This window comes from Vanellus vanellus (assembly GCF_965231255.1).
Source record: "Vanellus vanellus genome assembly, chromosome: 1".
NCBI classification, from domain to species: Eukaryota; Metazoa; Chordata; class Aves; order Charadriiformes; family Charadriidae; genus Vanellus; species Vanellus vanellus.
In genome coordinates, this window is record NC_138905.1 from 4,840,143 (window position 1) to 4,852,448 (window position 12,306).

General features: G+C 45.4%; 1 protein-coding gene across 1 annotated transcript in view; it reads right to left on the reverse strand.

Moving 5' to 3' along the window:
- Positions 1-1,062: 1,062 nt before the first annotated feature.
- The window catches only part of SFMBT2 (Scm like with four mbt domains 2), a gene marked incomplete at its 3' end in the record, with an annotated part of 123,352 nt that continues 112,108 nt past the window's right edge, over positions 1,063-12,306 (reverse strand). The window contains exons 17-21 of the mRNA XM_082490200.1: positions 7,891-8,066; positions 6,155-6,327; positions 4,155-4,403; positions 3,872-4,000; positions 1,063-1,203 (exon numbers count right to left, since the gene is read on the reverse strand). Coding sequence (XP_082346326.1) covers positions 1,063-1,203; positions 3,872-4,000; positions 4,155-4,403; positions 6,155-6,327; positions 7,891-8,066 — 868 coding nt within the window. The remainder of the gene's footprint in view (positions 1,204-3,871; positions 4,001-4,154; positions 4,404-6,154; positions 6,328-7,890; positions 8,067-12,306) is intronic.

Genomic DNA, 12,306 nt, shown 5'->3' on the forward strand with positions numbered 1-12,306 from the left:
GCTCCCTGTTTTCACTGGCCAGGGTGGCACTGGGACAACCCGGGGCCGAATCCTCAGCTGGTATAAAGCACCGTGGCATATGCAGCCTGAAAACATTGATGCTTTTCATTCCCACCTAGCAACCAGATTCACGGAGGTGCAAATGAACCAGCACCCACTCAACAGTTTCATCATTAAATCTGAATATTTTCCCATCCTTTGGGGCTCAAAGTCAGGCTTTTAAAGTGACTTGGATTTAAGAGGATGGGCTTGACTCTGAAAGCTTTCATGCATCTTCCTTTACAAGAATGCAGTACTGTACAGACCCCACCACAGAGACGTTCTGCCTGTTGTGCACAGCCAGCGCGGCTCAGGACGCATTACTGCGTACTCGGTCTTGTTGCACCCCTGTCAGTTCGCTGCAGCTTTGTCTGATACCGTACAGAGACCGTGGGTTGGGTCCTCTTTTATAAATCACTCAGGAATAACAGACAGCGTATGACTGGTATAACAATTTTTCCTTTTGTAAGACTGGAGAGGTGGGAGAAAAAAAGCCCATTGATCACTAAGATCAAATTTGCAGTAAACCTCAGGTGATGCTACAAAGGATCACTTACATTTCAATATGAAAGAAGTGTGTCAGAGTTGGCTAAAAGAATTGTTCGTGTCCAGAAATTGACTTAGACAAACCATCATCATCATCCAAAAATGTCCGACCCTTCTCCTTGGGAATGTGTCTGCCATCAATGGCTTTGTTTTAACGAAGGACAATCCATCTGATCCATGCTGGCCTTGCACCACTGCGTAACGGGTTGGTTAGGCTCACGAGGAGAGATGCCAGCAGTCTTTCACTGTGCTTTACAAGTACAGAAATTGAGTTCAAATTGTTGCTAGTTTTCTGTTGTGGGTTTGTTTTGTTTTGTTTTGTTTTTTTCTTCCCTATAGATTAATTCCCAGTGCTTCCAATTCCACATGTTCTTGGAAAAGAAGAGGGAGAGGGGGGAAAAAATCCCCCTGAGCAAGTTGAAATGTTAAAAAACAGAGGGAACAAGAAGGAGAACAGAAAGAAATGGAGAAGTGCAGTCAGTTGGCGTATTGTGCATAGAAAGCTACTTTTACTCGCTCGATCTGGTGGCACAGTTTGATGGCTGGACCCAGCTTCAGCTCCATGCATTCTTGCACCGTGGGCAGTGTCAGCAACAGAAGGGCTTGGCCATCGATGTCCTGGTGAAAAAAAAAAAAAGACAGGGAAAATGGGTTTGTTTGTGGATTCTGGGGGGCAGAAAGCATAACCAGGTCTGGAGAAGCAAGAAGTGAAGTTTGCCCCAAAAATTAAAGGCGTTTTTGTGCTCTGATATCTCTCCCACTTTGACGCTGCCCATTTCCTCCCTCTGGGACACCTGATGCTTTTTCAAAATTTGTCTACTGTGTCTTCACAGGCTCTCACCTTGCTCCCAGTTTGGGAAAAGCCTCCCAGCTGCTGAAACGCTGGGTAACCTACAGAAACTCTGCAGGGTTCACGGACTAGTCCCATTTTCATGTCTGAGGAACCGAGGCAAGGGGGAGGCTGCAGAGAAGCGCACCAGAAGACAGAGGGAGCGGAATGGAGAAAGTGATGCTGCTCTCACTGCCAAGGGGTGCCCTTCCCCCACCCCTTTTGGCCGGTGATTTGCTCAGCACGGGTTTATGCCTGCCTTGCTGCATGCCCTGTCCCCTGCTCCACCCAGGACCTGCCTTGCTCCACATCAGCGGCTGAACAACCAAGAGACAGGGGGCCTGGACCACCCAGAGCCCTTGCAATCTCTACCATCCCAGAATCACAGAATGGTGTAGGTTGGAAGGGACCTCTGGAGGTCACATCCTTCCCTCAGGCATATTTATGCACCAAACTCCAAGATCTAACACCCCAGCGGGAAGTCATTTTACTAGGGATTTCTCTTGGCTTTATGATCCTTCTCTTAATTAAGACCTCAAATCCTCTTTATTCTTTAACGGACTGAGAAGCAGACGAGCAGGCTACAAAACTGCTTTTTACCCCTCAAGGAGGATCAGAATCGAAGAGCAGAAAAAGATCAGAATCTAAGAGCAGAAAAATGTGGCCAGTAGGTCGAGGGAGGTCATTCTCCCCCTCTACTCTGCACTGGTGAGGCCACAACTGGAATACTGTGTCCAGTTTTGGGCTCCCCAGTTCAAGAGGGACAGGGAACTGCTGGAGAGAGTCCAGCGAAGGGCAAGTAAGATGATTAAGGGATTGGAGCATCTCCTGTATGAGGAAAGGCTGAGAGAGCTGGGACTCTTTAGCCTGGAGAAGAGAAGGCTGAGGGGAGACCTTATTAATGCTTACAAGTATCTAAAGGGTGGGTTGAAGGAGGATGGAGCCAGGCTCTTTTCAATGGTTCCCCGTGACAGGACAAGGGGCAATGGGCACAAGTTGGAACACAGGAAGTTCCGTTCAAATACACAGAAAACTTCTTTACGGTTCGGGTGCCAGAGCAGTGGCACAGGCTGCCCTGGGAGGGGGTGGAGTCCCCTTCTCTGGAGATTTTCAAGACCCGCCTGGATGCAGTCCTGAGTGATGCGCTCTGGGCAATCCTGCTTTGGCAGGGGAGTTGGACTGAATGATCTCTAAAGGCCCCTTCCGACTCTGAAAATTCTGTGATTCTGTGAAAAAGCACTATAACTCACAGGCAACATAAACTCCCCAGGCCGGCCCTGATTAGGTAGCACTAAACACAAGGAGGATTTGGACACCTTAAGCGCTGCTTTGATCAGGACTGTCCATGGCTCAGGTTCTTCCTCCACTGAAGCTTGATGCCATGGCCCATTGCATCAGAGCTCCCTTGCAAATCATGAGGAAAAGTTCCAGTCATCTGTGTTCGATTAAAGTCCCCATAAAACTCTTTGGCAAAGGAGAGATGGGGTTGGCTTTCAAGCCCTGGCGTTCTCCCAGGCTGATTAACAAACGGCCGGAGCATGCTGCGACACAGAGACTACAGCATCTTGCTACGGAGTGTTCCAGCCTTGCTCTAGACTCGCACTTCAACTTCTCCCGGTTAAAGCAGCTGTACTCAGGTACAGAGCTGCTCATGGTGAAGAATCAGGGATAGTTCAACGTGCAGTTGGCCATATCACTGACTGCCATCGGCTATGGCCTAATTAACCACACTTGCTTCTTTCTAACTATAATTTCTTAGCGCTGCCCTTTCAGCGGTGGCTGTTACTCATTAGCCAAGGAATGGCTGTTTCTATATAAATTTTACACGTTCACACTGACTCAAGATGAAGAGAATTGGCTGCTGCTCCGGCAAACCTATGTGCTTAATGGGGAGATGCTTGGCATCTCCTCAAATTAGGTCATCCAAAGGCCTGACTGCCAGATCTTCAGGGGGGATGAAGATGGGAAGTAGATGTCTACATACTTGGAGCATCTAGGTGTTGGTGACAAAGTTCAGGCATCCAGTTTTGGGTTCAAGCAGCAGTTTTCTGCTTCCCAGGCTGACATTTTAAAACAGGGTGTGGCCAGGAGAGACAGCTTGCTAGGTACCATATAACCACTACCTGTTGGTACAGTGTGACGCCGGGATGGTGCTGTGGACCTTGGCATGAATAAGAAAGGTCTGAACCTCCTGCTTTTCACGAGCACTCTTGCTGGGGTGTTTCTAGTCTCTCTGAGGACCTGGCAAGGCTCTGATTCAAGTTTGAAGGGTTTCCATGCCTTGCCAAAATCTGTGTTACAGCATGGTCTGAGGGAATCTAATGTCTGATCACAATCTCTTTGTCCAAGCCCTGGGCACAGTCAGCAAGGTGGAATGTGCGCTGCTTTTTTTTTTTTTTTTTGCAATGTGCATAAGCACCACAGACACAAAGAGAAGAATTACATGAAGACCTCTACCTGCTCCTGAAATATTTTGGCAAGGGGTGCACAGTCGGTCAGTTTAATAAACCTCACGACATCAGTCACGGTCCATTCCAAGGGATTACTATCCAGGATGAGCTTCTCTTCCTCTTCTTGCTTAATTTCCTAGAAAAAACCAAAAGCTTTTGTAAAGAAAACTACCTTGTGTGGAGAGCCAGGGCAGGGATGCCCTCCTCAGATGAGGAAGGCTCGGCACTGAAGGTTAATTTGGCAAGAATATTGCTGTTAATTGGGAGTGAAAGCCTATGGGCGTACTCACTTCCTTGACCTGCGTGCACTTCTCCGCCTCGCCGTAGGAGTGGGGCTGCGGTCTCCGGCTCCGTCGGGCTCTCTCCGTGGGAGGAGGTCTGTCCGACTCGGTGCTGCTCCGCAAGGTGACCGCTCGCCGGGGCCTGGCAGAGGGGACCTCGGCAGAAGAGGTATCCGTCTGGTCATCCCGGAGCTCCGAGCTGGTTTCCTCGCTTCCCGTCTCGTCCTCCATCGCGTCCGGCTCGTCATCTTCGCTCTCCTGCACAAGGACCATCAGAGAAACAGCATCCGGGCTCGGAGATTAATACAGCAGCAAATCGAAAGGCACCGGGTCAAACTGCACGCCCGTGCCCATGTCGGTCCAGGGTAACATTTGTATGAAGCGAATTACCCCATTTTCATTACAGTGCTAAGTAGATTAGCCCTCAATTTAGATTTGTTACAAAACGTAGCAGAAAAAAATACACGACGGACAAATCCTTTTTCTGTTTCTAACACAAGGTCAACAGCAATAACTCATCTGGCAGGAAACGTTCCTCTGCTGGGCTGGCATCTCAAAGCTCGTGGCACTGCAGATGCGCAGGAGAAGGGGAAATGGAAAACACTAAAAGGGTGAAACGAAACTCAGCTTGTTTGAGGTGAAATAAAATCACAGCCAGGCTTGAACTGAAACCTTCACCTTGCTTCAAATTGTCATGGGTGTCACTGGTATTGAAAGGAAGGAAATTTTGGTGCCTTTTAAAAACACCTAGATGTACAAGTGTATACTTGTACTCGATTTCTTGGCCAGCGTTTCTGTAAAACCCAGGACAGACGATTTCACCCAGATGTCCCTGTTTTCAGCCCAACACCTAACTGCTGAAGGTGAAGCACAAATTTCCGTTTAAAGGATATTATATCAGACTCTTGCTATTTCTGTCACACCGAGCTTGCAAGCACACACCAACTGACGGAAACTGTGTATTTGAAATTTTATATATACTTAAGCGGCCCAAATGGCTTCAGCAGCTTAGCTCTGATTGCAGTCTGAGCGCGCATCCAAGCCATATGATCAGCGAAAGAGCAATTTTAGACAAAGTTAGTTATATTGGCTGAAAGGTCGAAAAAATTGGCTAATGGTTGATTTAGGCTTAACATGAGTTTACTTCAGTTTAAATTCATTTGAAGCAGGTGTAATCTAAGGAAATCAAGCAGAACTGCACCTAAATGAGGACCAAGTCATGAAGACGCAAGCAATCAACTGAAAGCTGACTAAAACGTCCCCCTCCAGCTGAAGTAGAGGGAATTTAAGTAAATCAGTTTTATTTCACGTTGCACAAAGAAGCAATCACTGGCACTCAGCTGAGCAAAGGAAACCACACATGAACTTTGCCATTACTGTCATGGGAAAACCACCCGGGAACGGTCCACACAGATCTAAGTCTGCTCCAGGTTGTCTTTGGACATGAATCATTGCTGAAGCTGGGATCCCGTCACATCACACAAACCATCTTCTTGCTTTCTGAAGCTTCTAGAACACCCATTGTTTGTTGTTGCGAGCCAAAAATATTATGAATGGTTAAAGAAAAAATAAAAGCCCTTGAAACCATAATTGCCCGAGAGTTATTTTTATTTTTTATAATATTTAGAGATCTTAGACACAGATTACAAACCTCCTTCACTCTGCTAGATGCACAAAGCATCTAACAGGCTCATCTGCCTGCCTACAGGCTCATAAGGAAGCAAAAGAAAACAAAAATGTAGTATCAGACAGTATATTAGCTAGTGAGCATTATGAAGATGGAAGGAAAAACTCTATTTGCTAACTCTAGAAGAGACAAGGGTGAAAGTCCCCAGATGTCCCAATAAAACCAGTCTGACCTTAGGAGAACAGAGTAGCAAGGAGGGATTCAAAATGGAAAATGGAAGTGTTGAGGTTTGTTGACAAGTCCCTCAAAAGGAAGATGCACATGGGGGGGGACAAAAAAGCACCACGGGACTTTTGCTGATTTATCCCAGCGCAACATGTACCTCTGCAGAGCCTGCAGCATTCAAATCGACAGCCGACGACCTCCTCTTCTTCTGCACAAAGATGGATTTCCGCCTTTTTCTGCGTCTGGCTGGCTTGACATGTCCACTTTTCATGTTGTTATTTTCCCCAATGGGTGGCTTAATGATTTTTTTTCTCTTCCCATAATAATAAGCTAGAGAAATGAAGCAAAATACCCATTAAAACCTTTCATCACCAAAAGAAGGAAACTTTGGCTTGTTTCTTGCTACTGATTCACTACTGCACACTAGGTGCACTTTTACGAGAAACTTTAAAACACATTGAATTGGAAAAAATGTCCAGTGTAAATAAGATGTCATCTTGGACCAGCACAGAGTGTTACAGCTCTTATGTATACACATTTATTGGTGATGAGTGAGAAGTTCAAAATTTAACCCTACAGTACGTACTTAGGAAAAGCTTACACTAAGCTGAGCAGTGATTTGGAGGGAGAGAGGTTAGCATGTTTCTGATTTGATCCAACGCCCTTCTGCATGAGTTAACAGTCTTAGATACACTTTCTGTTGCCAATGTTTTCAGCAGAGAGGAGAGGGCCAGCTATCCTGAATTATGGATGTTTGTTCAATGCACGAAGGAACTTTTTTTTTATTACCTTTGACTATTTCATGGCCCAAGTTGAAATTAAGGATGTAGGAGTCCTCTGTCCTTACGTTAGGGGGTTGTGTTAGATGCCTTCTGACATGCTCGACAGCATCCTCTGGGACTGACATGCTCTGCCCTTCACCAGGTAGGGTATCCCGGGACAACTAAAATGGCACTTGGCACTCATGTCAAAGCTCATAACCGAACTAAGCCTTTCATCAAATCAACGGACTTCTGAGGAACGATTCATCCAGCCACATACAACCATCAACTCTGAGATGAGACAATCTCGGCTGGAGCTCCCCTAGCTGTACTCCTCCAGCTCTCCATTTGCTACCAGCGCAAGACAGGAGTCTAGCTGAAGTGTAGATGTCTACAGAAACCCATATTCAGTGATCTGAATATCTCCCTGAGTCCATCTCTCCATCTACTCTGCCACCAATCCGAAGCTAATTGGTTTAAATCAATCATATTGGTTTCTTGCAACCTTTGTGGAAGAAGGACAGCACTCACTTCCACTTTCCTGACCTGTTTAAGAGCCACTATCAGTAACATTGACAACAAAAACTGTTGAACACATGCCTAACTTCAGCCTTCCTGAATAGATAGGAACATGCCTAAATATTAAACACCCTGTGCAGAGATGGTCAGCGCTCCCAAACTCCTTCCAGCACATCAGCATTGTGATACTGGCCTGTGCTGGTGCATGTACCAGGAACTCTTCACTGAGGACATGGTTCATCTCACCTAACGAAGCTGTCTCAGATGTAGCAGTTTAAATCTCAGCTGGCCACTGCAGGTTCCTTTTATGTGCTCCTTATATTAACATTACTTACGAAGAAAAGTCAGGACTTCCAAAAAGTAGTGACTTTCAAACAGATATATTACGATTGCGTAAGATAGACAGTCTTCTGGAGATGCCTATTTCTCTGTACAGAATACTAAGGGAACCTATGGTGGCCTGGTCAGGATTAAATAACTGCTCTTAGATGAGATGGATCCTACTCAATCTTAATGTATTACACAACTCCTGTTCTCCATCACTAACTCATGCATAATCTCCCGCTGTTTTGATTCCCAGCTAGCAACAAGAAGCATTGTGGCCAATACTCACTGTACTTGGTTTTAGTATGAATGGAGCAGTTCTCTGGGCAGACTTCGGCCACCAGAACAGGACTGAACAAGTTGGGGCAGCACTCCAACTTTGCACAGACTCTTCTGCAGAAATCCGCTACCTGATCCGACGTCCGCACAATCTTAACAGTCGCCCTGTATGTCTTCCCTCTGTATCTAGAAAAGAGTACAACATGTCACCAATGAAGCAATGTCCTTCAATGATACAGAGAAGCTCCTCCTCTGTTAGGGAGATACCTTCCCTAACGACTTTTGGGAGAGTGTCTCTCTTGGGAAGGCAGGCAGAATAGGTCTACTTGTTTTAGTGGCTCCATTTCAGATGCACTTGAGAAAGGAAAGGCAGGGTGAAACGCTCCTGGAATCAGAGGCGTGGACATGATTTGGGGAGGAATGCATGTGCAGACTGGATGTATCTGTAGATAAGGCAAGAGACGGGAAAAAATGACAGCAGGTTTGGTGAGGACATTACACAGGACAGCACGCCCATACTACGAACTGATGCAAAGTTTTGGGGGAGAAGGATGTAGTTTCTCCTTGTATATTGATCTGCGATGAGAAGCTTATATGCCTTGCAGAGCTTTCTTGTCACCACCCTGCACGTGGACTGCAGTGGAGACTGTCTCTATAAGCCCCCAGTAAACCTTTGATCTTCTCCATTGCCACCTGTCTTGAGGCAGCTCTTACATCGTGTTCCAGCTCACAAGAAGCCCACAGTTTCATTGTGCCATCTGTGGTTGTACCTGGGTGAAACCCGATTGTCTGGGACAATACAGGAACTAGATGACTTCACTGCTTTGAGACATGCGCAGTGCAAGACCCAAGAAACTACTCAGGACTGTCTTGAGTTGGTTAACAGGGCTGCGAGAACAGGCCCTAAAAATGGTGATTCCTGCAGGGAATGCTTAGAGCAGATGCAATGAAAGGTTTGTCTTAAATTTCTTATCCATGCGCTACTAAAACATTTATTTCAGTGTCTTATACGAAGTGTTTCTGAGCGATAAATGGCTACGAAAGATACAGTTTCATCCCTGCTGTAATACATTGTAGATGTGAGCTCTGAAAAACCAATTATCCCCATAATTTATTAAACAGCAGCACCAAGCTATTGTAAACAGTGAGATAAGGTTTTTAAAACATCTCTTGCACGTCCTGAGGAATGCAACACCAGAGACAATCATGCGAACGCCTGGTGTTAAGGCATTATAAATGTTCTTAGAGGAGAGAAAGTAACACACACAAAAGAAAAAGAGGGAGAGACAGTGAAAAAAAGATTACTGGATGGGAGGCAATGAAAGACAGTCATCAGGAAAAATGAGACAAGGCATTTGCGAGCGTATTAGACCCACAGTTCCCAAGCAGGGAATCAGCTGCTGATAGTCAGATATGGAAGAGGAAGAGGAGGAGAAGGTGAAACAAAGGAGGTGCGGCCAGAGAGTTAAAATACACAGCTTGCGCCGGGACTCAATTCCCTCTCTCTGAAGGTTTTATCGAGTTGCGTAAAGCAACTGAGAAACCACCTTCTGCTGCTCTCCCTCCCAAAAGCTCTTGCTGGAAGCACCGGGGTATGGGGAAAGGGTTTGAAACTGTGGTACATGAAGTGTTATAGAGGGGTACCCAAAAGAAACCCTGGTCTGAGAACAGCCTAGTCCTGTCTCAAAAGACTTGATCCAAAATATCACCTCATCACAAATCTCTTCCAGAACCTAACTGAGCAAGGCACCACGCTCTGATACCCCGTTTGGTGCCCAACCAAGGACGTCAGGTGATGGTGACAATCCTGGATTCATTCATCCTTATGAATGAATGAATGAATGAATGATTTAATTAGCCAACTCTTCATGCACCCCGACAGATCTGGACAGATGACATAAAATGAAAAAAGTTTTCCTTCCTGATACAGAGCACTGTTATCCCACCTTCCCTATGGAACAGCTGCACCGGCAGGCTGGCTAAAGAGGGTTTGGCAATACCTAATATCAAAAGAACAAATTCCACAGGCATTTAAATATCTCTACTTATAAACATTTTATATTTCTTTTCAGTGTGTTTGAAAAGACTCCTGCCCTTACTGCTTCTCCAGGGGGCATTAAGTTTAATGACGGCCTAGATCATTAGGCCAGTAAGTCTGACTCCTGTGACAAGCTGCAGAATGTCACTGAGTTCCCTTCACCTGAACCCCAACAACTTTGGTTGGACTAAAGCATCACTCCCAGAAACACACCCGCCTCCCCTCGAGGGTCTCCACACTGGAAGAATCCTGACAGCCGGAGCACCTGTACCCATACCGCATGAGCCTACGCCTCATTTTTATGTCTGGATGTGTCTGGATTTAACTTTCATTTATTTGTCCTTGTTCTGACTTTCACCACTAGGATGAAAAGACTGCATCTGGTTTTGTTTCCCTGCAAAAGTGCTGTAATCAAATTGCCTCTTGATCTTCTTTCTTATAAGCTAAGAAAGCTGCCTGGTGGGTATTATTCAAGGATGGCTGACTTCTTCTAACTGTGTGCTTCCCATTGTGTTTGGCTGCCCAGAAAGGACCCATTGTACTAAAGTGCCCGGTGAAAGAAAAAGATGAAACCAGGAAAATGAACAACTGACTGACTTCACAGTCTGGTTTGAATGCAGTACACATAGTAATTAACAGAACGGATGGCAAAATGGAGATCAACATGACTGCAGCAATCAGTCTCAATAACCCAAGGTGTTAGTACTGGCCGCAGTAATATTTTTTACATTATTTTGGCCTTGGCAGCACCTCTTTCAACTATAAACCAGGTTCTACTAATATTTTCCATATTCCTCACACACTAAAGGTTTTTAACACAAACACCACCAAATGTAATCTGAGCTGTTCTAGGAGGGCCGCGTGGAAAGAGCTCCTTTGGATATAATCAGAAAATGCTTTTCCATTAGCATCGCTCAAAAAATTACCAGCTACTGATATTCCTATTGATGTTTTCATACTCGGACTTCTATCTTCCCAACCGCTTTTAAGCAGTAAGTAACCTGCATGCGCAGCACGGCAGCACAGCAGACTTGGAAAACACCTGTGTAAAGCATAACATTTTTAGTTTTCTTAGAAATCACTGCCCGTCTAAAAAAGATTTTTCAGCTGAAGCCAAAGAAATCTTTCTTTCCTCTCCCCCTTCCTCTGCCCTTAGATCCCAGAAACTGGAGAAACTCTTATGGCTGAAACTATTTCCACGAAAAATATACTCAGGGTCTTTGCTGATCCATGAGCAACAATATTAAGCTCACAGCACTTTGCTGGCAATAGCATTCTTCTGTTGAAGCTTCCTAACAGTGACAAAATAGATCAGAGGTTCATGAGAACAAAATGTCTTCTATCAGCTCCAGCTAGGGACCATTGTGTGATGACGTGAAAAGCCACTTCAAACAGCAAAAGCATTGAGACTACCCTCATTTTCAAAGGTCTCATCCACAGTTCTGACAATCATCGAGACTATTTCGAACAAGTCAGTGGCTAAAAGCCTAAATTTCCTTTCGGGGGACCAAAACCTTTCTTTTGCAAGAAATTTCCAATCTGTCTTACTCGCTTAAAGTCTGCCAAACACGAGAAATCTCCAGGAAACACTAGCCACCCGCAGCACACAACCAAAGTCTCTCTGCATCGGGATCGACCAGAAGCAATTTACCAGTACAGCAGCAGAGATTGTCTACCATCCACTGCATTGTGTTTGAATCCGACCATGCCTGTACGGGCTATTGCGACTGCCAATGACAGAAAACCCTGAAGTGTTCATCAAAACCCCGATACCCCTGAAGCTACGCAGTGCATCTTGAATACCAAGATTTTGCAAAGTCTAGGTTAAATCAACAAAAATGTTGCACTTATCTTCCTCCAACGCTATTTTACCATCCAGTGCTATTTTGTACTCTTGAAGACAGGATTCAGAAACGGCCCTGGAATTGTTCTGCCTGTAAGGACATGTTTTGCTAATTCTTCTCCTGGTTATAGAAGGAAAGAGTTTAGGTCATTCCACTGGTGCTAATGACTTCTATCTCTGATATCTGGCGCAGAAGCCCACCTGATCACACTAATTCACCCTGGCAGTGCCTCAAGAAGTATATGGCAGACCTGATGTGTCATATGAGCTGTAGCTTTGTACTGAGCTTTGAGGAGCACCATTAATAACTAGCTGCCACTTGGACTTCATACCACTGATCACAACCCTTTGGGTTCAGTTGTCCAGCCAACTTTCCACTCATCACGTCCAAGTCCACTCTACATCTCCACAGCTTGGCTATATGGACGCTATGGAAGACTGTTGAAAGCTTTTTTGAAATGAACATAAATAACTTCCACTGCTTTCCCTCAACCACTAAACCAGCTACCTCATCACATCAGGCACAACTCACCCTTTGTAAATCC